Source organism: Diabrotica undecimpunctata, chromosome 2 (assembly GCF_040954645.1).
Source record: "Diabrotica undecimpunctata isolate CICGRU chromosome 2, icDiaUnde3, whole genome shotgun sequence".
In the NCBI taxonomy this organism is placed as follows: domain Eukaryota; kingdom Metazoa; phylum Arthropoda; class Insecta; order Coleoptera; family Chrysomelidae; genus Diabrotica; species Diabrotica undecimpunctata.
In genome coordinates this window covers 66,596,995-66,622,080 of record NC_092804.1, presented here as the reverse complement: position 1 = coordinate 66,622,080, position 25,086 = coordinate 66,596,995, and the positions used below count along the sequence as shown (strand labels likewise).

General features: G+C 35.2%; 1 protein-coding gene across 1 annotated transcript in view; it reads left to right on the top strand.

Annotated features, from left to right (window-relative positions):
* The window catches only part of LOC140434643 (uncharacterized), a 335,946-nt gene that overhangs the window by 258,052 nt on the left and 52,808 nt on the right, over positions 1-25,086 (top strand). The window contains exon 6 of the mRNA XM_072523057.1: positions 19,588-19,894. Within this exon, the coding sequence (XP_072379158.1) occupies positions 19,588-19,894 (307 nt within the window). The remainder of the gene's footprint in view (positions 1-19,587; positions 19,895-25,086) is intronic.

Here is a 25,086-nt window from a genome sequence, read left to right as displayed (position 1 = left end):
GTACTACTGTAATAATTGAAAAAAAAATAAGTTTTAAATGTTGTTTTAGATCGTTTGTTGTGTGAAAGTTTAAATCCAACGTTTTTAAGCATATTTCAAATACCTCACATTTGTTGTTACGCAAAACTAAAATATCATGCTATAGCTTTTAAAGGTTAGGCTCTAGTTATCAAAACTTTTTTGACTATTTAAAGTGCTTATTTTCGACTCAGCATAATTTTGCAAATTTTAGAAAATTATTATGTAAAGGCTAATAAAACGATCTCAATGAAATTTATTACAGGTTTTAGTCGTATTATTCATAGATTCTCTAGGAGGAATTTGTAGGCTACGGGTTATGTTAAGCGCTCGAAAAACGTTAAGGGCAAAACTCTTAATTAACATTAAATTTTCAATTTTTAGCTGATCAAATTAAGTAAAGTTATAAAACAAAAGTAATATCTCTCGAGTTATAGACACAAATATGACTAGATATTTTATCATAATATATAAATATAAATAGGTAGCACAAATAGGTTTCAGATTATGTTAAATAAAAAATAAAGCGCAAAGTTTGCGACTGGCATATATCGTGAATATTGCTACAAGGTACATTCTTATATGATTCCAGCAAAAAAGTAGACATCTATTGTAAATATCCATTATGGTCTGCTTTTCAACAAATACCGCCTGGACTATATGGAATACAATGGTTGAGCTGGGTATACCTAAGAAACTAGCTGCGGTAGCATGAATACATTATGTAACTCCTTTGCACAATTTAGAATAGGTGGGAAACCGTCAAATGCTTTCTGGGTAAATTCTAAATTGAGACAGGGAAATGTGTTATCCCCTTTGTTGTTTCATCTGGCATTTGAATAAGTTACGCAAAAAATTTATTGGCTGTTCGAACAGCAAAAATTGTTCTCGCCTTTGCCGATGACTTAGATGCAGTAAAACAATCAACCTTAAAAGTTTTGAAAATGCTGTGAAGAAGCTGCATTAAATATGAAGTCTTCTTCTTAGAGAGTGCCATATCCCTACGGAACGTCGGCGACTACCATGCTTATAATATTGTTATACTGATCTCGGTCTTGCGCTACGTGTAGCAATTGGTCCGCTGTCAAACCTGTCCACTGCCGCATATTCCTCAACCAAGAGAGTTTCTTCCGTCCTATCCATTTCTTTCCTTCAATTTTACCGTTGAGAATTAGCCGAAGGAACTCATATCTTGGTCCTCTGATTATATGTCCAAGATATTCTAGTTTACGCCTCTCCAAAATCTCATGAAAAGCTCCATGACAAATATGAAATAAATAAAGAAAAAACAAAATAAAAGGTCGTTTCAAAACAAGAACGACGGCGAAAAAGGGAAATATGAATGATCATAACTTCGAGGGGGTAAAAGAATTAAAATATCTAAGAGCCACAATCACTAATGATAACAAACTAGAACAAGTTGATACGTGAATACTGGCGGGAAATAGATTTTTCTTTTTAATACAACATTTAATGAGGTCAAAACTTCTCTCACGAACAGTCGCGTACGGCTGCGAAAAATGGACGCTAACAAAAAAAATACATGGCCTTTGCAGAGATAGCGTTATAAACAAATAGAGGAGCAGACGCAATGAGTTACAGTGTCTCTTCGGAAAGGAAAATCCAGTAGAATTTATAAAGGTAAATAGACTAATAAGGGCAATACATGTGATACGTAGTAATGACCATCGTCTTATAAATTATGTAGTTTGGGAAAGACCAGATGGAAGAAGATTAGTAGGACGGCCTAGTAAAAGATGGACAGCCTCTTAGTCAAAGAGGATCTGGAGAAATTGGAAGTGAGACCATGGTAAATAGTGGCACAAGATCGACAAAAATGGAAGGCAATAGCAAATGCTGCAAAGACTCATGAAAAGTTGTAACGCCATTAATGATAATGATGATCTACAGTACTTTGACGTCAGGTCTTAATACGTCCCATTGTGGACTAAAATTCCTATTGATAATATAAGTTTACATTTAATTGCACTTTATATTAATATCGGTTTTACTAAATTTAATATGTTTTATACTTGTGTTAAAATGTTTTAAAAATGTTATAAAATACATTCATATATTCCCGTTATATAACCTACTACGCCCCTGCAACACGTAGAAGCTTTTTGGGATAATACTTTTCTGTAACCATTCGACTGTTTTCCCCAGAGTACCTGCGGCCCCGGCCAGACTATAAATTCCATGAAGAAAAAAATAAAATATCCAGCAAAATATCCTCTTGCAAATTTCACGGGTTCTTCCGAGAGCGCCCTAGGCAGATGGGATATAGGTAGCCATCTTATTTTATGTCAACACGTTTTTGATACGTTTATTATTACGTTGTTTACACCGGACTGTATCAGATATAACTGAAATATGAAAACGTATTTGAGAATTAAATTAAAATATTTACAAAAAGTTGGCTTTTTAAAATTGTTAGAATTTAAACTATATATATATATATATATATATATATATATATATATATATATATATATATATATATTAATTAGTACAATTAAACCTAGAGCTAAGATTAATACTATTATAAAAATTAATATTAAACTCACCAGTCTTCCGGGTTGAAGCGATATCCATTGGGCCGAGCTTTCGACATCCTCTCTGATGACTTCTTCAGGGCTTCCGAGGTCTCAGTCTCCCGAGCCCCCAGACACTACTACACTCACTAGTCACTTTACTACTGTAGTAAACCTGTTTCGTTTTTGTCGACCCACCTTGCATAAATGAACCCTTTCTGTTAGCTTTAAATTTGGTTAAATGTTTCGTATCTTAGATTTTTTGTATATAACAATAATAATACCTATTCTATATATCAGATTGATACTTGATATTCTATAAAATTGTTATTTATACTTTTTATTTTTAAATCTTGGCGCATCCACCAGATTCTATCAACTGTGTTTGGATTATATAAAATAAACATTTTAAAACTTCGTAAAATTTAATTTTCTAGATAAATCAATAAAAATATTTTATATAGTTTCATTTCAAATTTATTTTTTGGGGCAAGTTTTTTTCCGAGATCACTTTTTGTTAGATATAATTATGTGTAAACGAATAAAAAAAAAAGTATTAAAAACTAGTTATCATAAATTTATAACTTAATACTTAACTAAACTTTACTATCGAATAATGTCGACTGGGCCATTCTGCTTTACCAGACACAAAATTCTTTGAATCTCTCTCATGAGGTGCTGGAGGGAATTCAAATCAATTTCTCTCAGTTTTTCGTAAATTTTCTTAGTTGTTTTTCATCTTGGGCTTTGCATTCTCCATAATAAACATTCCTAGATAGTAAAGCCCAAAAACCTCTATTGGACAAGCCAGCGGCAGGTTTAGAAGATTATTGTATTTAGGAACAAAAAGGTATGTGGTGTTGTAAAAGCCAATTTTGGGTATTTCTTGAGTAATGGCAAGAGGGTATGTCTTGAGGTCCATCCAAAAAAATGATATCGTCATTATCATGATGTTTGTGAACAAATTCAAGTAGTTTAGAAAGGCAGTTGTTAATATAACTATGACTATTTAAAATTTCACCTATCAGTCTTCCCACAAAGGGTCGAGATACACCTCTGTTAAAAATTTCGCACCAAACAAGGATTTCATCTGCAATTTTTACTTTACGTTTGTATTTAACATTGTCAGGCCAGCCTTTTACGTTTTCTTTATAAAATCTATCGGTTCCCCTCATTTTAGAGTTACTCCAAGAGAAATACTTTTCGTTATTGGCAGAGTGTACCCGCCTCAGTTGACGACGGCATCTTGGTATATAAAGTAGTTGTGCTTAAGAGTATTTGAAACACTTACATCGCCTTTTGTGTTTAAGATCATTCCTTTTCAATATTGTAATCGAACAAGATCTGTATTGACTAGTCAGTTTCCTCGTTGATATTCCAACCTTGTTTTTTACCCTTCTCGCCAATCTCTCTGTGCAATACACACACGTGGTCTTCTACTTTTTGGGAGATTTAGACATGGCATTCCCTGCTCAGACTCCGCTATTTTTATATAAATGGTTCTGCGTGAAATGTTTTTATTCTGGGATATTTGACATATTTCAGCTTTGGGTACCCGCCATCGAGTTAGAATATATGGAGAGGGCATCACGTGACTAAAAACGACCTCACTTCGGCCATATTGTTATGATCGTTTTGACAGATTGTGTATGATTGTTTACGTTTGTTGTTTTTCGAATATGTTTAGTTTTGTAATACTTTAGTAGAAACTGTAATATTATACTGTGATAGTGCATAATAATGGTTTCTAGTTCTCAACGTAGTTTCAGTAACAGAAGCAATGTTAATAAAAAATCTTCAGGAATAACGTTCCACAGGTTAGTATACAAATATGTAAACAAAGTAATGGCCCGTACTTCAGAGAATAAATTAATAGTACTCATAAAAAATCTTACAGTAACTTAGAAAAGTTTCTCGAATAATTTTTCAGTCATTATTGAATATTTTTAAAAGTTTCCAAAATAGCAATTAAAACATCCACTTCCAATAAAATATAAGTTATGAATACACAGAATATAAAGAGACTAATAAACAATTTGTAAGCTGTTTATAATATTTTTTAGTTTAATAATCATATTTTTTATTTAAAATATAAATTTGTTATTAATACTTAGTGATGCATATAATTGTATTTTTAGGTTTCCAAAAGAAACCAAACAAATATAGTGTTTTATGTTCAAAACATTTTTTAGAAAAAGATATTGATAAAACTTCACTTTCTTCTATTGCACTCATTTCAACTACTGCAACAGCATTAGTTTTATTTCCATTGTGATATTCGGCAGATATTCAACTTTTTTTAATAATAACTTTTCTTACTTTGTTTGGTATTGTTGTGAATTTATTAAAAGGTTCAATATTTATAACACTTACGGATTTAATTTATTTCTTTATTTATACTAACTTATCTGACAATAATTTATTATATCCGTACGTAACAAATTCGCGAGCGCGGGTGTTGAGAATTAACTGCTTTCAAAATAAAAGTTCCCTCATATTTATACGAAAACAGCTGCTCTAGAACTGAATGGATGTTGACCTCAATTGACCTGGTTTCGCCTCGAATGGACAGGCCTAATTCCGGAAGATTCGAATGAAACCAGTTTTTTTATTACTTGGGGTTTATGGTCGAAAGGTCTCGTATAATCTAAAACATATTAGAATCAGTCATCATATATTTTACAGTTATTTTTAGGCCAGGATATTTATCGTAACATTGCCCCCCTCTTAAAAGATGGTTCCTCCTGGAACCTTGTCGGGACTAGAACTGGAACGGTATGCTGGTATCGGCAACTGGACCCTCTTTTACAACTTCCAGTTGTATAAAAATGACAAGGGACGGTTTTCTCTCCACACCAGTAACTATGCGGATTGCAACAGACTAACACCTGGACTTCGGTGTCTTTAAAGATCTCCTCCACCATATTTCGGATAACCCTCCAATCTAATTGGCGGCACTCCAACTTTGGCATGGCTAACTTTTGCACGTCGGACTCTAGTACGTGCTCTCTCAATTGAAGTAAGGCTTCCCATACATCTCGGTAGATAGGTTGGTCACGGGCAGTGTCTTTTGTTACCAGGTAGAAAAGATAACGTGATGCCTCTTGGAGTTTCAAGGTTTTACCGGGAGCTGGCACCTGGCATTGAAGTTCTGCAACTCGACCAAACTTCCTTCGAAAGACGGATGCCAACCCTGGTGCGTCTTTGATACTGGCCGGGATGGTAAGGGCCAGCGAGTAGTCATCGGGGAGCGCGAGTAGATCTTGCTTTTCTTCAGTGGTAACACCATGTCTCGCTTTACCGGTACCTCCATAGGCACCCATGAATTCCTCAAACGTGAGGTCAGACACATCGTGGATTTGGTTTACTTCCACTTCTTCATCTACGTTGTGGTCACCTTCGAAAGACGCCAACCGGTTATGGTGTACTATCATCGGCTTTCCCCTCGGAATCTTGTTTATTCGGTAGATGACATCGTTGATCTTCTCCATAATGAGGTATGGACCTTCCCAAAACTGCTGCAATTTGGGAGAACAACCTTTTCGCTTCTTGGGATTATACAGCCATACTTTGTCGTTCTTCTTAAAGCAACCCTTTTCGGCTTGTGTATCGTACCGTTTCTTCATTCTGTCGCTAGCGATCTGAAGGTGGGAACGGACCAACTCATGTACATCGTCCATTCTTCTTCGTAATTCGATCACATAATCTTCACCTGCTACATCTTCTCCAGGTTTACATCCAAACTCGAGATCACAAGGTAGTCGCATTTCGCGTCCGAATAGGACTTTGGCTGGTGTCTGGCCTGTTGATTCGTTAACAGCAGATCTGTAGGCCATTGTGAAGAACGGAAGGTATTGGTCCCAGTCTCGCTGATGATCGGACACCATCTTTGTCAAATACTTGCCAACTGTCCTATTCATTCGTTCTACCATACCATCCGATTGCGGATGATACGCGGTAGTTCTTGTTTTCTTCATGCCTAGTCTATCACATATTCCTTGGAATAGATCGCTTTCGAAGTTCCTGCCTTGGTCACTATGTATCTCCAAAGGCACTCCAAATCGGCTGATATATTCTTGGATTAACTTATCTGCAACGGTGGCGGCCTTCTGGTCGGGAAGTGCGTAAATCTCGACCCACTTAGTGAAGTAATCCATTACTACCAGCATGTACTTGCCTCCCTTTTCACTTTCTGGAAATGGCCCAGCGATGTTTAAAGCTATTCTTTCAAACGGGCTTCCAACATTATATTGTCTCATAGGAGCTCTCCTTTTTCGGTAAGGCCCGTTACTCGTGGCACAAATAGTACATTTCTTACACCAGTCTTTTACATCGTCGGAACTGTTCATCCAATAAAACCGTTCCCGAATTCGCTGAAGGGTTTTCCTTACACCAAAATGCCCTCCCGATGGACTGTCGTGTAACTGACGAAGTACTTCGGCTATTCTGCTCTTTGGGATCACCAACTGTCTTCTCTTCTCTGAACCGTCATCATTTTCCAGGACTCGTTTGAGCAAGCCATCTTCGATGATAAATGAGTCCCACTGGGCCCAATACGTCTTAACTACTGAGCATAGGTTTGATATTTCCTGCCAAGGTGGTCGACGGTTTTCCTCTTTCCATTTTCGGATTTTCTGTATAACTGGATCTCTCTCTTGTTCTTCCCTTATCTTAGTAGGCGTCCAGTCGTCGTTGACAATCGTCGTTCTTAGCACTGCTGCTTCCTTGGATTCCGTTTTGTTGCAGTGGGAACACTCTGCTGGGCATGGCCTTCTGTAAAGAGAATCAGCGTTTCTGTGGCTAACTCCGGCCCGGTGCTCAATCTTAAAATCGTATTCTTGGAGTCGTTCGATCCACCTGGCTATCTGACCCTCTGGATTCTTAAACTGCATCAACCACTTAAGGGCGGCATGGTCGGTTCGGATTAGAAACTTTCTGCCATAGAGGTATTGGTAGAAGTGCTCTACTGATTTAACTACTGCTAGAAGTTCTCTTCTCGTGACGCAATAATTCCGCTCAGGTTTTGAAAGGACTTTACTAAAATATCCGAGGACTCGTTCCTGTCCTTCTTGAATCTGAGACAGCACTCCTCCAATTCCCACGTTACTTGCATCCGTATCTAAGATGAACTCTCCTTCTGGCAGTGGATACCCCAAAATTGGTGCTGTTATTAAATGCTTTTTCAACGTTTCGAAGGCATTTTGGCAGTCTATATCCCAGCGGTATTCTCTTGCTTCCTCTGTAAGTCGCGTTAATGGCTTAGCGATATCTGCAAACTTCTTAATAAACCTCCGGTAGTAAGTACATAGTCCAAGAAAACTTCTCACTTGATGTTTGTCAGTTGGTTTTGGCCATTCCTTAATGGAATTGATTTTTCCCTTATCCACGGCCACTCCTTCTTTACTGACTATATGACCCAGATAATTGACTTTACCTTGAAATAGCTGGCACTTCTTGGGGTTTAGCATCAATTGGGCAGCTTTAAGTCGATTAAAAACGTTTTCTAAATTCCTCAAATGATCTTCGAACGTCTCCCCCAAGACGATTATGTCATCTAAATAAACCAGGCATGTTTTCCAAGATAACCCTCTCAACACATTTTCCATAAGCCTCTCAAATGTCGCAGGAGCATTACAAAGTCCAAATGGCATAACGTTGAATTGCCACAATCCAGATCCTGTGGTGAAGGCTGTCTTTTCTTTATCGACTGGGTCCATTTCTACCTGCCAGTATCCAGACTTCAAATCTAAAGTAGAAAACAATTTACTTCCAGCCAATGTGTCCAATGTGTCATCGATCCGAGGCAGAGGATAACTATCTTTCTTGGTAACGTTGTTCAGCAAACGGTAATCCACACAGAACCTCGTCGTTCCGTCTTTCTTCTTAACCAGGACCACCGGAGAGACCCATGGGCTCGTAGAAGGTTCTATCACCCCGTCTTTCTTCATTTCCTGAACAATCGTTTCAGCTTCCTCTCTTTTCGCCTGTGGTAATCGTCGAGCTGTTTGACGAATTGGCTTAGCATTACCAGTATCAATTTTATGCTTAACAACCGTAGTTCTTCCCGTCTTTCCTCCTTTCGGTACGAAAATATCACGATACTGCCGAAGAAATTCCCTTAATTTCCTTTTCTCCATCTGATTTAGAGACTGTCCTGCAACTGCAACCATTTGGTCGAATTTGTCGTTGGAATTATCAGATGTTGTCGCCTGACGGATTATGGATGTCACAGGTACACAAGTTCCTACCTTTGTCTCTTTCTTGATGGTCACTGGGTAGTCGTTGACATTGATAAGTCTCACAGGAATTTCTTTAGCCGAAGTCACCAATTCCTTTCCAATTATGATTCCACGGCCAACCTCATCGTCGTGGTTCCAAGGCTCCATCATAACAGGTGTCCCTTCGTCTACAATTCCCTGTAGTCGCGCTACTATGATCGTTTCGCTTCTCGCAGGCACGACTGTATCTTCTGTAATGGCTGCTTGCACAGTGTTGTCATTATGTGGATGGAGAAATACCTCCTCGTTGCCAACTTTGATTACCTTATTCTTAAAATCCAATTGGAATCCATGCATATTCATTACGTCCATTCCTAATATAACATCCTCTTCGATGTCAGCAACTATAACAGTATGGACGAACTTTTCTGCTCCAATTCCCAATTGTACCTGGATTTCTCCATGAATGTTAGCATTTTCACCTGTAGCGGTTCGAAGTCGCAACCTCGTTGGTAACAGTTTCTTTCGGCTGTTTATAACTGTCGGGCGTATAATGGTTCTGGTCGCTCCGGTATCCACCAACAACGTATGCTTTTTACCATTTATGTCTCCATCTACATATACACTATCCTCACGACATTTCAAAGAAGCTATTAGTATAAGAGGATCTTTGGAAAAGTTCCGGGTCGAAGCTGCTCCCCTAAGGTTGACTCGTTCTGGTTTTCCTGATGGTGAGTTTCTTGATTTTATGGTCTTCTTTTTCTTGCATGTCATGCTTTTCATCAAATTAAAGAGCTGGTCAAGTTTATCTTCATCTCCTTCCTCTTTTACAGTCCTAACTTTATTCTAACCGCCAGAGGCCTGCGTAGCTGACTCGTATTCGAGGGCGGCGGATAAAACATCAACCAGCGTCTTGTGACGAGCTAATCGTAGTGTTCTCTGCATTTCATGATCACGAAGACCATCAATAAACGTTTGAACGGCCAACTTTTCCATCATGTCTTCGGGAGCTGTTGGATAAGCATATCGTACTAATCTGGCAATATCTACTTCATATTCTTAAAGAGCCTCATCTTTCTTCTGTCTACGATTTTTAAGCTGCGACTGATATACATGCTCCAAATGTTCGTGGCCATATCGCATATTTAACCTCTTCTTCAGTTGTTCGAAATCATCGGTCTCCTCTACTGCTATGGTCTGAAGCACATCTAAGGCATCTCCTCGAAGAGCGATAGTCAGGTTTATAGCCTTTTCTTTTTCAGACCATCCATTCGCTCTTGCAGCTGATTCGAACTGTTTCATGTAGTTGTTCCATGACGATTTTCCGTCGAAAGTTGGGACTTTGACATGCACAGAACTTCCACTTCCTTCAAATTTCGGCCGTGTTTCCAACTTACATTTCGTCTCGTCTTCTTTTATCTCTACTCTAATTGGATTGTTTCCTCTCTCTGCTGTCCCTGTTTCCTCCATCTTCCTTTCCATCTCTTTCCATATCTTTTCTTCGAAGGCCAACATATCGGCAGCAACTTGGTTTTTTAACGAAGACACTCTATCGTCAAGAGCAGACATCTCAGAAGTGACTTTAGAGATGTTAGCAGAAACTTTGCTTTCCAGAGAAGAAATCTCGTTAGAAACTTTGCTTTCTAAAGAAGCGATGTCGCCGGAAACTTTCGAAATATCGCCAGAAACTTTGTTCTCTAATGATGCGATATCACCGGAAACTTTGTTCTCTAATGATGCGATGTCACCGGAAACTTTGTTCTCTAATGATGCGATGTCACCAGAAACTTTGGAAATCGACGAGAGGACAGCATCTTCAAATATATAAGTCTCTGGATCTAGTCCTTCTTCTAGCAAAGCATTCTTGGACTAACTCAGCCTTTTTTCCGGTAGAAGCTAATTCTCTGTCTTCAAGATGTCTTCTTAAATTAGTCACTGTCAGCTCATAAATCGTAGCCATTTTCACAATTTATTTTATATCACACTTGTATTATTATTATAAGTCTAATTTATGTTCGATCCCACTTCTGACACCATTTGTTGTGAATTTATTAAAAGGTTCAATATTTATAACACTTACGGATTTAATTTATTTCTTTATTTATACTAACTTATCTGACAATAATTTATTATATCCGTACGTAACAAATTCGCGAGCGCGGGTGTTGAGAATTAACTGCTTTCAAAATAAAAGTTCCCTCATATTTATACGAAAACAGCTGCTCTAGAACTGAATGGATGTTGACCTCAATTGACCTAGTTTCGCCTCGAATGGACAGGCCTAATTCCGGAAGATTCGAATGGAACCAGTTTTTTTATTACTTGGGGTTTATGGTCGAAAGGTCTCGTATAATCTAAAACATATTAGAATCAGTCATCATATATTTTACAGTTATTTTTAGGCCAGGATATTTATCGTAACAGTATTATTCTGTTTCTTTTTTTTTTATTAAGGACATACGCTTTGTTTGTCTTACTTTTTCTACTAATTACCTTTAGATGTTGTAGTAATAATTCAATACTGTGTACAAAGACAACACTGTTGTATTAGAGTTTTATGTAATTCAGTTTTTCTTAGTTTACTTATATTCCGTATTCTACTTGCAGTTGTGCTTTTCCAAAACCTAGCTTTACTTTATGTTATTGAGTTACATTATGGTCAGGTTACGGAAAAAGATATACAAACATTTTTATATTCTTGCACATTTTGAAGCAATTTAACTGTCTTTTTACTGGCCAATTATACTTGAATGCTATTATAATTTATTTTATTTTTATTTTAAGGCCTTTATAATCGTTCGCATCTTGCAATTTTTTATTATCCCCTTGCCTCTATATATAAAAATTTCCTTTCTATTAAACCCTGCGGCAGCCGACGCTGTTTTAGAATTTCATGTATTTTGTTGTAAGGGGATTATTAGGGTTTAAACAATATTTTCAGAAGGTTTAACGATGTATACATGTTTTTATTTTTAATACGGATCATTAGTGTTACAATACATATAAAAAACCATGTACCCACTCGTAATTAAATACACCATTCGTAGTAACTGGAAATATGCGCCATTCCTGGTAATTAAAAACCAAGGCATTAATTTTAATCTCTTTCGAAAAATTATTCTGTTTATATTTATATTTTTTAGTTTTGGTAGTTAATATTTCTATATTTACTGGCCAAACATTAGATTTCTTTATTATTTTCTATATGTATTGAAATTTGACCACAATTTTAGTTGAAAATACGTTTGTTTGAGATTTTATTTTAAATTTTAGCTTCAAAACATTTTTTCAGAAGATTTTGATGTTTGTTTAACATGTATTATATTGGCTACCTTAATTCTCATAAGATATTTTTAAGAGAAATTAAACTAAATTAAAGTATGGGACGTCACCAAAGCTAATAGAAACAAACTTATGACGACAGAAATGGATTATCTGAGACGAAGCTGCGGTAGATCGAAACTGGAGAGAGTTAGAAACGAACAAATAAGAAACGAAATGAAAATGGAGAGAAATATCAATGATGACATAGAAAGAAAACAATTAATCTGGTTCGGACATGTTAAAAGAATGCCAGAGTACAGATGGCCTAGGAGAGTACTGGAATGGATCCCTCCTGAAAGAAGAAAGAGAGGACGACCACGGAGAAGTTGGCGCAACGATATTGATGAAGCAATGGCATCAAGAGACTTAGAAGAGGCAACTGCATATGACAGAAAAAGATGGAAATTGGGGGCGGAGAAGCGGCGACAGCCGTAATAAATCCGTTATTATATATATATATATATATATATATATATATATATATATATATATATATATATATATATATAAACTAAAATTGCTTCGAAATGAAATCAAATTTTTCATTTTGTTTCGGTGGCTTGGCCTCGGTGTTATAGTCATCAGCCATGTTTTACAATTTGTTTCATTTAGTAAGATTCTGCTTCATTGATTTTCTTCTTTTTACCAAGATGTTTCGTTCATAACTATATGTTTCTTTTATAACTATTGATGCATCCTTTCATTGGACTTTGTGTTCATTCTTTCTATCATGTTTGCATATCTAAGATATATAAAAGTCTCTGTTTGAAATATAAAATTCATGCTTATTTATCCTAACATTTGGTGTGTGGTCTTGAACATTCTTCCAAGTAAAAGTTGTTGCATTCGCAAGGTATTTTATAAATGCAGTTCTTTAATCTCACCTGTATGTTGTTTTGTTTGGTTTTTGATGAAATGGATCTGAGTGTGTTAGTTGTTTTGAATGTTGAATATTTATTTTCTGTCCTTTTGATTTTTCTAATAAGCGTTTTACATATGACAATATTGTTTTCTTCGATTCCCTTCTTGTGAGTATTTCAAGATCGTTTTTGTTTTGTGTTTTGCTTTCTTCGATCTTGTGGAGTTTCTTATTTACAACTAGCACTTTTGTGCAGAATGAATCGTTCTCTCAGAAACAACGAAAAGCCAGCCTCCCTAGGGAGTGCCGTCTCCCTAGGGAGGCTGGCAATCATAATGGCTATTTTTATTTTTAAATGTTTACTGCTCTAAACAAATTAATCGATCTGTATTGACACCAAGTACGTATATTCTTCAACCAATAATTTTGCCTTCGGTCAACAGATCTTCCTTGAATCTTTCCCTGTATTATGAGTCTCAAAATTTCATATTTTGGTCCCCTCATGACGTGGCCTAGGTATTCCAGTTTTCTGGTTTGTATAGTAGTAACTATTTCTGTTTCTTTATCAACCATCTCCAATCTAAAGTACTTCTTTATTTGTAATTCTATCAGGCCATGATATTTTTAATACTCTGCGGTATAACCAGAGTTCGAAAACCTCTGGTTTCTTAATATAAGTTAAAAAAAGTAACGATAAAACGTATCCCTGTCTAACTCCTCTACAGACCTTCATTTCTTCTGACTGTTGCCCATAAATTTGAACTATGGCACTTTGGTTCCAATATAATATAACAAAGGACGAGAGTTAAGGACTGCCTCTATTTGAGTAATTAGAGTATTGAAATCTTTATAAGTTAAAACTGGTATACCCAAAACACGATACATATGGTTCTTAAATGATTTGACGTCAGCCTCGGCTAATCCATTAAAATGAGGGGGGCCAGGTGGATTAAAATCCCACGTAATAGAAATAGCCTTAGCAGCAGAGTGAGCTAATTTAATGATGTCGTTTCTCCTTTAAAATTGGTACCGCAATTGTTAGGTATTTACCTCGTCGAAATACCAAATCTACAAAAGGCAGCTAAAAAGGAATCAGAACTAAGACTCGAAGTTACTTCCAGATGAATGGCGTTTGTGCTCGTACACATGAACACACAAACATATCCTTTGTATGTTTTTGCACCTCTATATTTGGAAAATAATAACGAAAATGGTCCTGAAAAATCCACACAAATAGATAGGAAAGTACGTAATTGAGTAAGTCAGACAATTGGCAAATTCGCCATAAAAGGGTTGTAAGATTTAGGTTGGCACTTATGCACTTTGATAAACAGCGATAAATGGCACTTTTCGGAGACAGAATCCAAAAGCTCTGAATCAAGAAATAATGCATCGCTTTTAAACCAGAGAGCAGATGCGTTTGACGAGACCATTCGATGATTAAATCAATTAGACGTTGACTTTTAAGTAACAGCAATGGATGTTTAAAATCAAAAGACAACTGAAACTTTTGTAATCAACTTCCTACTCTTAAAAGACAATACTAGCGTCAGCTACTACCTGCTTAACAATGTGTCGTAACGTAGATTTCATTTCTGAAGGAAATCTGAAGAGGCGGAATTGTTTTTCACTTGAAGTTTGGACAGGAATTTTAAAACGTACACCTGACTCTCTGTTCTAAACTACATTCAACAACAAAAAAAAATTGTTGTCTTCTGTTCCAGTTTCAGTACTTTTGTTCTTCATTTGTTTCGATTTAATACAAACATTAACAAACTTAATTTGTTTATGTTGTAGTCGATTTCTGTGTCAGTTTCTATATTTTTTCGTTGCTTTCTGGAGCAAAGCATCATACTCATTTATCAGCACGTACAGTTGATGAAGATGAGGTAGTGAAACGTTGTTCTAAAGTCGTTTATCAAAATAATTTATTAAAAAATATAATTTTAAATTTTTAGAAAAGGATTTTTTATGTTGTCGATTATTTTAAACTAACAAAAAATGAGTTATTTATTGTTTGTGTCAACTTGACGATTTGTAAAAAGATCTTGGCCTGCATCTTCAGGTGCGCAACTAATTTGGCTAAATAAAGTGATTTTTAAAAATGAATCTTACTGTAGGTATATAGGAGTAGAAATTACATGTTGATTATAATATTTACTCTTCTTAAAAAAATCCTGTTTTATGTCACTAAGTTTATTTCATTTTTTATGATCCTTGAAACAAAAAATTTTTCCTTTGTTGTTTTGTTTATAAAAACAAAATATCCTCTTAGCATGGGATATGCATAAAACATGGGTATAACTAAAATAAGACGACAGTGATAAACAGTCCCATTTTCTAAACAAATATCGTTGTTCGTATAATACAAATTGCCAATTTTATTCGAATATCCGAAGAAAAACAAAACTTCGATCTCGTTTATTACTCGAAGTAGTATTGTGAATTTCTGGAATTTATTCGTCCAATTTGCTAAAAAATATGTTCCCATTTGAAATATTCAGTAGAAAAGTTTTGTTTTGGCATACATAGCACAAACAATAATACCAACAATTTAATAGAAAAAACAAACTTAATTAAGTAAACTTATAAACAATATAAATAAAATAATACTTATTAATTCAAGTAAAGTATTATAATAATGCTGGATAATCATATAATGTTTATTAGATTGCTTCCATCAGGAGTTCCGTATAGTGGAACTCTAGAGGTAGTTTACCCCCTGCATGTGGTTGATTAACTCGAACTCACTGCATACTCATAATTACTTTATTGGTTCTCTAAGAAGAATAATAGAGAGAGTACCTAGTTGACGGATGACAACACTAGCTTCAACTGTTAACTCTTAATTCTTAATTATCTACTCCCGTTATTTTCCAGGTATTTAACTCACGCGCATTTGTTTATGCGTTTGGGTTTTTTCTAATATAATTTGTACACAATAATAAATAAGCTTTTGATTACATTGCAAATTTCACTAGGTCAGCGTCTCGGTAAGCGTGTTTTAGTTAAACCGATATTTTCAATGTCATAAACAAACAATCGCATTGAGCAATAAGCAATAAATAATAGTATTAAAAGGATTTTAAATTTTTACACTGAATTGGGTTACTTAGATCTGATTTCTGGATGCTTAATTAAATCCCATTACAGTATAAACGATCAAATAAACTGCAAAGAGTTAGATCCATCAAAAAAAAATTATACAGAAAATGTGGAATGATGAGCACAAAAAATAGAATAAATATTTTAGTGCAATAAAATAAATACGTAACTAACTAAATAGTTAAATCGATTTAAAAATATTGTTGGAAAGTCACTGGGACTGTGACACTTCATTCATTGATTTGGTTGTGGCATCTTGAGGTTCTGTGCCATTTTCTAGTCTTGTATCATATTTCTGTGAGTAATTTTAAATCCCTTCTTTGACAGTTTTTATTTAAATATCACTAATAATGAAAGAAAAGGTACATACCATGGTTTATTTGTAATGATGCGGAGAACTTTTTATTAGAATCTCTTTAAGATATCTATATGCGACCTCGATGCTGATCTCCATAGTTAGATTTCATTCTGGTGGTTGAACTTCATATTGAGTTTATGAAGAGTTAGCTGTGCTCCTCGATATATTAACCCGCAGAGTCTACTGAGCTTAAGACCCAATGGTTTCTGTTTCGTCAATATGTGTTCCTTTCGCGTTAATCTATGCTGTAGGAATGTCATGATCATTTTGTTACCCTGAATTTTAGGCAAATTTGTATTCGGTCAAGATAGATCTAAAGGAGTTTGGAAGTAGTATTCTAGAGTCTAGAGTATTTGGATGTGAAGCTAAATTGCCGTGTCATCTGCGTACGTTGTTGCCCATTGTTGTAGTTGCGGTATTGCACATGGTAAGGTGAGCTGCAAAAATTAGATACAGAACAGGTTCAAGAATGCAATTCTGAGGTACTCCGGTACTTGGATTTAGATTTGTATACTGATCGTTAATTTTTAGAAGAAAATGCGGGTCAATAAGGTAGGACTTAAAATAGGTAATGAAATAGTTTAGGAGAAGAAACTGTGTAACTTTTAACAGCAAATTGTGTTCTAGACTTCAGCTGCATTAATAAAATTACAGATGCAGTGAATTCGCTATGTGGTTCCATGTTGCTATCTAAATGTAAAAAGGTTGTTTGTTATTATTTGGTGTTCTGAGAGAACTCATTACAATTTATTCAGCAAGAGCTTTTCAAATCCTTTGAAAGAATTGGCAGATATAATTTCATGCAGAGTGTTTAAAGCGAAGCTTCTATACTGGCGTTATATTCCTTTTTTTCTCTGCAGTAAAGTGTTGATTCGGGCATCATGGAACAGCGCCACAAGATGGCGTCGTCACGGGTAACATCGTAGAATAGCGAAAATATAACATTAAATGAGAAGTAAAAAATTAAAAGAATATCTGTCACTATAAGATACGATTCGTAACGATTGTAAAAATTTAATAATTTCATCCAATTAATAACAATATCGAATCATCTGTTTAGATATTTATAATAATTCTTATGATGTTTTCTGGCGTGTCACTGGGTGAGCGCCATAGGTACAACCTTCTGTGTGGTAATTTGAAGAGTGTATTGGTGATTACCAACTCTTCTTCCGTAGCAAATGTGAGTAGGCGTTCTCCTCTCTCATTTCGCTCACCCAGACCCCATGAACCTACTACTTCACCATAACTACCCTTACTGATTTTGGCATTAAAGTCACCCATAAATATCGTTACTTCATTGGTTTTTAACTTACTTAGGACTTTTCTTAAATCGTAGTAAAAAGCCTCTATTACTTCGTCTGATTTGTCTGCTGTGGGTGCGTATATTTGGATTATGTTGGTTTTTGCTGGGAATAAATCCAATTGAATAAGCATGATTCTCTCGGATATTGGAACAAAATTCGTAACGTATTTGTTTATTTGTTTATTTAAAATTATTCTGACGCCATGCTTATGTTGACCTTCTGTATTTCCAGAGTAATATACTTGGTGCTCGTTTATTTGACATTTTCCGGCGTCAGGCTATCGCATTTCACTAATGCCCATTATATTGATATTCAGTCTTTCCATTTCATGAATGGCATTATAAATTTTGCCTGCTTGCACGGGAGGCTCCGTGATTGTGTGTTGTTATTCCTCCCCTGCCGGATCTTGCACTCCGATATACATGATCAGTAGTCTTCACTCTCAAAGCTGTAGCTATGATAGATGTACAAGAGATATCCATAAGGATCTTTAATGTATTGGTTTTTTCTTGCTTTCTACATTCTTACCCCGTTGACCTAGATCTCGGTTCATCCGCCTTTAGGGCCAGTTTCCCAACCCCAGGACAAAAGAGTGCCCTACCACTTACCATCTCATCTGCCCGAAGCCGTTGGTAGGTAACTGGGGGATTGCTTATACCGGCAATCACTCGGACGTCAGAGCCTCGTTTGTTATCTAGCAGGATGCACCGGATGACCAGAATCAAGATCATCACGCGTGCAGGTGAGGTTGACATTTAGATAGGAGAGGCTATACGTTGCGCATCACTATCCCTTGCTTCCCTGTAATGGTTTAGGAAGGAATATCTCTTACAGCGCCAACGGACCTTGTTGCTTTACGAAGAGGTTCCTTAACAAGTAAAAAGTATATTACAGACATCTTGTCTAACTATGTACTTCCATTTGCTCCTTACATAGGAAATATTTTTCTTTTAACGCATAATAACGCCCGACCACATGTTGCACGAGTGGTCTGTAAATATTTGGACGAGGTTGAAATATAAACCATGAACTGGCCACCCTGCAGCCCTGATCTCAATCCCATAGATAATTTGTGGGATATTATTGATCGTCAACCCAGGAGCCAATAACCACCACCTGTCTCTCTTAACGAAATAGAAGTTATGGCGAGAGAAGTTTGGGATGTAATTGATCAAGACCAAATATGCCGCTTGATTTTTAGTATGCCTCGTCACTGTGAAGAAGTAATTAGAAGTAGAGGTGAAAATTCTCGGTATTAGGTGTTTTTGGGGAGAGGAAATTGTTAAAGATTATTTAGGTTATATTTTCGTAGGCTTTATTTGCATTAAATGTCAATAAAGTTTATGTAAGTAATGTTTTCTTCTGTTTTAAATGTTAATAAAAACTTGTTACATTTAAAGTTCTGTATAATCTTTGATAATAGAGATATAAAGATAATTAATTTACGAAAATCTTGAGAAATAAGAATGCAGCGTAATAAGATGTAGCGTTTATTTCTAATAAATTCCAGAGGGTGTTGTAAAAAACGATAAAAAAACGCAACTTTATTTTTACACCCCGTATACGGGTAAAACTTTGATATTTTTTAGAAAACATTATTACAATGATTTACTGGAAATAGACCTATAATACGAAGAAAACGTCATCAAAATCCAATTATTCGTTCAGAAGAAAAATAACTTCAAACCTATGGTACATTTAAGGTGGTGCGTTAATTTTGGGCAGTAGTGTATTATTCTTGAAAATGGGAACAGTATAAGTTCTAGTCATTTATTAAAGTTTCTAATTGTAATATATAAATTTATTTAACATTTAAAATAATTTTCTTATATCTGAAAAATATTTATATATTTTTATTTTTCAGCTTGCCTTCAGGACCTGCAAAACTCTCCGCGATAACAAACTTCTCCAAACTTTTCGAACGTTACATCTCGACCCTCGATCTTCACAGTGCCTTGGACTTCGTTTGGAGGTAATGCGTTGCCTCGCGGCATCTGCAGAAAATTATCCTTTGCAGGATGCCGAAAACCAGGTGGTAGGTTTAGTTTGTGATACCCTAAAAGAGTACAAATGTTTGGAAGAATGCCAGGAACTGAGAAACTACGCGTGTGAGGCAACAAAAGTTGCTTGGATGATGGTTTGTCAGGTGCCTCCTTACGAATTAGACACAGGTAAGTTTTATATATGCAAAAGTCAAACTAATTGTATAAATATGATAAAAATTTAAGATCACATATCAATTAAAGTTTTAATAATTACGTGGTGATACATAAATCAACTTAGGTCTATTCGATTAATTTACAATGGTTTAGGATTAAGTAAATAAGCAACGATTTAACTGACTATATGTACAAATTATTGTTTATTGGTTGGTATCTTTCATTGGGTAACGACCGTAGAAGGCCAAAGGCTGTTTCCTTGTGGCATGTCTGACTTAAATATTATGTTTATATGGAATTAAGCCACAATTGATTGTAATGAAAATTACATTTTACAATTGTTATTTGACGTTTCGATTTCCACTCTAGAAATCGTTTCCAAAAAAAGAGAATGTCAAAATAGTGAGCTGTTATTATAACCAATAGTTGTTTTGCGGTTGTTTTCCAATGTGGCGGGTGACTTTTTTGGCCTCGATCTTGTTGGTAAATAGCCATGCTTCCAGTTGAAGATTCTGGTGGGGTGGTTTTACCTCCAGGATGATATCAAATTCCTTTTGTTTTGTGTATTATTGTATTACTGAATAGCTGCAAGCAAAGTTAAGATAGCCATGCTGATCGCCAACATACGAACTAGACAGGCACCGGAAGCGTAAAGAGAAGAATGTATTGTGTTTATGTATTGTGTGTTTGTGTATAATATGTTTATGTATTGTGTATTTTATATGTATTATATATAATTGTAGATGATGTGCCTCTGATCTACTAATTATCCGCTAATGTTGGTATACTCCTGATGCAGACTTTTTCTTTTAGTATTGGCAACCAGAGCCTGCTACATTGTGCTGATGGATTTGTTACACATTTTTTCTTTTTCAGTAAGTAAGATGATCGTTGCTTATATCATTTTTCTCTTTTCTGTTTGTTTCATACCTATTAATGCATCTTTCCATTGTACTTTGCTCATTGTCCTAGGCATGTTTGTATATCAACGATTTGTGGAAATCTCTGTATTTACAGGGAAAGTGAGTATTATATGTGAAGAGAAGAAGAGGGCCTTTTTACAATACAGAACACAACCAACACAGCAGAAATATAACCACTATAAACGAATCAGAAATGAAACGAATACTTTGATCAGACAAACAAAAAGGGAACACTGGGAGAACTTCTCAAACCAGATGGAACACGACTTCTACGGAACATAAAGAAAAGTATGGAGAATGGTTGGAGGACAAAGAAAAGAGATGGACAAACTAATATAAAGAATACACATTCAGAAAAAAACATGGGCAGACTACTTTCGATATCTATTTGCTAAAGGTGACGATAATGAACCATCAACAGGGCAAAAGTAAAGGCAAACGAAGAAATAAACTTTGAGTAGGGAGAGGTAAAGAAAGCGTTAAGGAAATTAAAAAATAGAATACCGAGGACGTAGGAAATAATGAGGAAGTAATGAGGACCAGCTCTGAAAAAACAACTATCAAAACTTAATCAAAAAAATTATGAAACAGAACAGAATACCACAAGAATGGAGATCAAGCACGCTAATACCTCTCTTAAAAAATGAAGAACAATAAGGCCCGAAAGACTACAGAGGAATGAATTTATTAGACACAACGCTAAGATTTATAACCAAAGTAATAATAAATAAACTGAATGAAATTATAGCACTAGCAGAAGAATAAAAAGGTTTTAGGTCGGGAAGGTAATGCAACGACAGTGAGGCAATGTAATGAGGCAAGTGCTAGAAAAATCACTAGAATACAAGAAACCGGCATATTGCGTTTCGTGGATCTTAAGAAGGCATTTGATATTATCAAATTACAGGACGTTATTCATTTATTGTACACAAGAGAGATACTTCTAGGAATAATCAAAACTATCGAAAATACCTACCAGAACAACACGATAAAAGTAAAACTAGAAGAAATAACTGACATGAGTTAAGCAGGCAGATAATACAGGGGATTCTCTGAGCACTCAATATGTTAATTTCTCCAAAAAAGACGACAAAATGCATGGTTATAACAGCAAATCTAATTAGATGTAATTGGAATTAGTGAGTCAGATACTAGAACAAGTGGTGGAATTTAAATATCTAAACATATCTAAAAATATCTAAAACAGCAGATATAAAAACCCTTAGAAAAATCGATGGTAAGACACTATGTGACAGAGCTAGAAGTACGGATATACGACGGAAATGCAAAGTGGAGAAAATCAAGACCTGGGTCAAAAAGAAATTGGTAAAATCATATAAGACGAATGAGAACAAATGAGTAGTAAAAAAGGCGAGAGACGGATCCTCAAAAGGAAGATGATCAGTGAGAAGACTACGAAAACGATGGAATAACTTACTAGAGGCACATTAAAAAATAGACAGAGCCATGTTTACACAATAAAAAGAAGAATAATATTGTCACGATAATCATTTTTTTATGAAGACAGAAAAATTAAATCAGCACCTTCTATAAACTGCTCTTCCCCCCTGCGTGCAGAATTATCTGTCGTTTCCTTCTCCACCAGTATGCTTAATCGATTTTGCGTTATCATCTTGCCATATTCTCTTGGTTTCCTCCCTTGGAAATATCTATGTTTCATCTATATATAAAAGACTCTTTTCTTCATTAAATTTGGTATATTTCGTGAGCAACTTAATTGTCTTGTGTACAACAAAACTGCTTTCATCAATCGTTTTTCTGTTATTCATTTTTAAAATTTAAAATCTATATTAAGCAGAACTTGCCACAAACTTAATAATAATAAATTCTCTATTTTTAATTTAAACAAAATTGTATCTAAAGCCACATGTTTCTTATTTGCACCCATTTGATGTATGGTATTACGAATTTATAATTTTTTCCCTTCCCACATATGGTTCGTTTTGAGAGTCGGGTGAGTTTTGCGGTGATCGTTTTCCCGCAGTTTACTATTCCCATTTTCTCCTCTCATTTATAAAGCACCGCTCGCCCGTTTTTGTACAGTAGTTACTGATATTAAAGGAACGTCATTTTTTTCGTAACTATTTAGGTTACAAATTACAGTATTTACATCTAAAACACGTCTTCGCATTTTCAGTAATATAACACGAACATGTTTAGGTACACAAAATTAACGATATAAGATATACATAATTCACAAGAATATATTCAACTGGAAAATAACAAATTTAATTTCACAATAAAATTATTTCACCTTAACCGCCCTACTTGTACAAGCGATATAAATAGGGACATTGTTGTTGGTTAAATGTAATTTTAAAAAAATATCAAAAAGTTCTCATTTTAGATATTTAATCCGTCATTAAGTCCTAAAGCGGCAGATAGGCGAATACTTCCCAGATATGGGTAGCACTATGAAAATAAAATACACGGCATATACCAAAACGAGCAAAAATGCAGAATCTGACTCAGTGTAAGCAGCTGCAAAACAGATACTGGGTGGCTGAATTAAAACTCGGCAACAAAAAATAACCCGTCAAATCATTAAACGAAAATATATATAAATATAAATATATATATATATATATATATATATATATATATATATATATATATATATATATATATATATATATATAACAGCGCTAGAGGCCTTGTAGGCCCCTGCCTTCTAAAAACTTGGTTATTTCCCTCCATTTTTTTCGGTCCCCTGCTTTCTCTCTCCTATTTCTCACGCCTATTTCTAACTTAAAGTCTTGCTTTACTGCTTCCAACCTGCTTTTTTCTTTGGACTTCCTCTTCTTTTTTTACCTATTTCCCCCTCCTTCAGTATTGTTTGAACATTTCGATTCTCTGGCATTCTTATAATGTGACCAAGTCATCTAGTTTTTTGGGCTCGTATTTTTTCTGTTATTGCTGGTTTTCCATACATCCTCATTATTTCTTTATTCGTTTGCCTTCTCCAAATATTCTCTGGCGTCTTTATTCCTCCGACGATTTTTCTGAGCACCTTTCTTTCCCAGATATCTACTTTCTTTTCTTCTTGCTGGTTCATATTTCACGTTTCACTGGCATACATCACTGTGGATCTGATTACTGTCTCGTAGACTCGTAGTTTAGCTGTTCCTGACATATTTTTTGCTTTCAGTAATGAATTTAGTGATCCTATCGCTCTGCTTCCCTTCATTAAACTTGTATCTATCTCTTTTTCTTCTTTTTCCGTGTTCGTTATGGTTACCTTTAAGTATTCAAATTCTGACACTTTTTCAAAACTATAGCTGCTGCTCTTCTGCTTCTTTTCATTTTGATATATTTGTTATTATTGGTTATGTCTGCTCTCATTTTCATATATTGCGTTTTTGTTTGGTTTATTATTAATCCGTATCTATCCGTATTCGTATTCAAATTTCTGGAAAACTTTTTCTAAATGTTTTTTGTTCTCGCTAGTATTACCACGTCATCCGCGTACGCTATGCACTGTTCCCTGCTATTGAAAATAGTCCTATTTGTGCTCATATTTGATCTTCTCACGATTTGTTCTAAGACTAGGTTGAATAAATTCGTTCATAGCGTATCCCCTTTCCTTTTGTTTTAAACCTCTATTCACTGTAAACTATTTTGAAAAGCTTCCTTCCATTGTTACCCTATTCATCGTGTTCCTAAGCGTCATTCTCACTAGCCTTATAAGTTTTTACGGTATTTCTAATGTTCTCATGCTCTCATAATATAGCATCGTTCGATTTAGGGAGTCATGTGCTTATTTAAAATCGATAAATAGCATATGTAATCCTAAGTTTTGTTCGTAACTATTATTTTGTATTAATTTTAACATACTTATTTGATCAGTGGTTGTTCTTCCTGATCTAAAACCTCCCTAGTATTCTCCAATCACTTTGTTATCATATTTTATTAATCTTTTTTTAATAATTTTTGCTAGTATTTTATAGACTACTTCTAATAGTGCTATACCTCTATAGTTTTCGTACTTCGTTTTTCTCGTTTCTTATAGCTAGGACAAATAAGAGTAATATTCCATCGTTTCGGCATTTCTTCCTTTTGCCAAATTATTAGTGTCAAGTGAAATATCCTTTTCTTCAATCTTTCGCCACCTTCCTTAAAAATCTCAGCTGGGATACTACTTTCTCCTGCACTTTTGTTATTTCTTAGGTCTCTTATTATTTCTTTGACTTCAAAGTTGGTTCCTCGCACGTACCTTTTTCATCTTCTTGCCAATTCTCATTTCCCTCAAGTTCTTGTTGG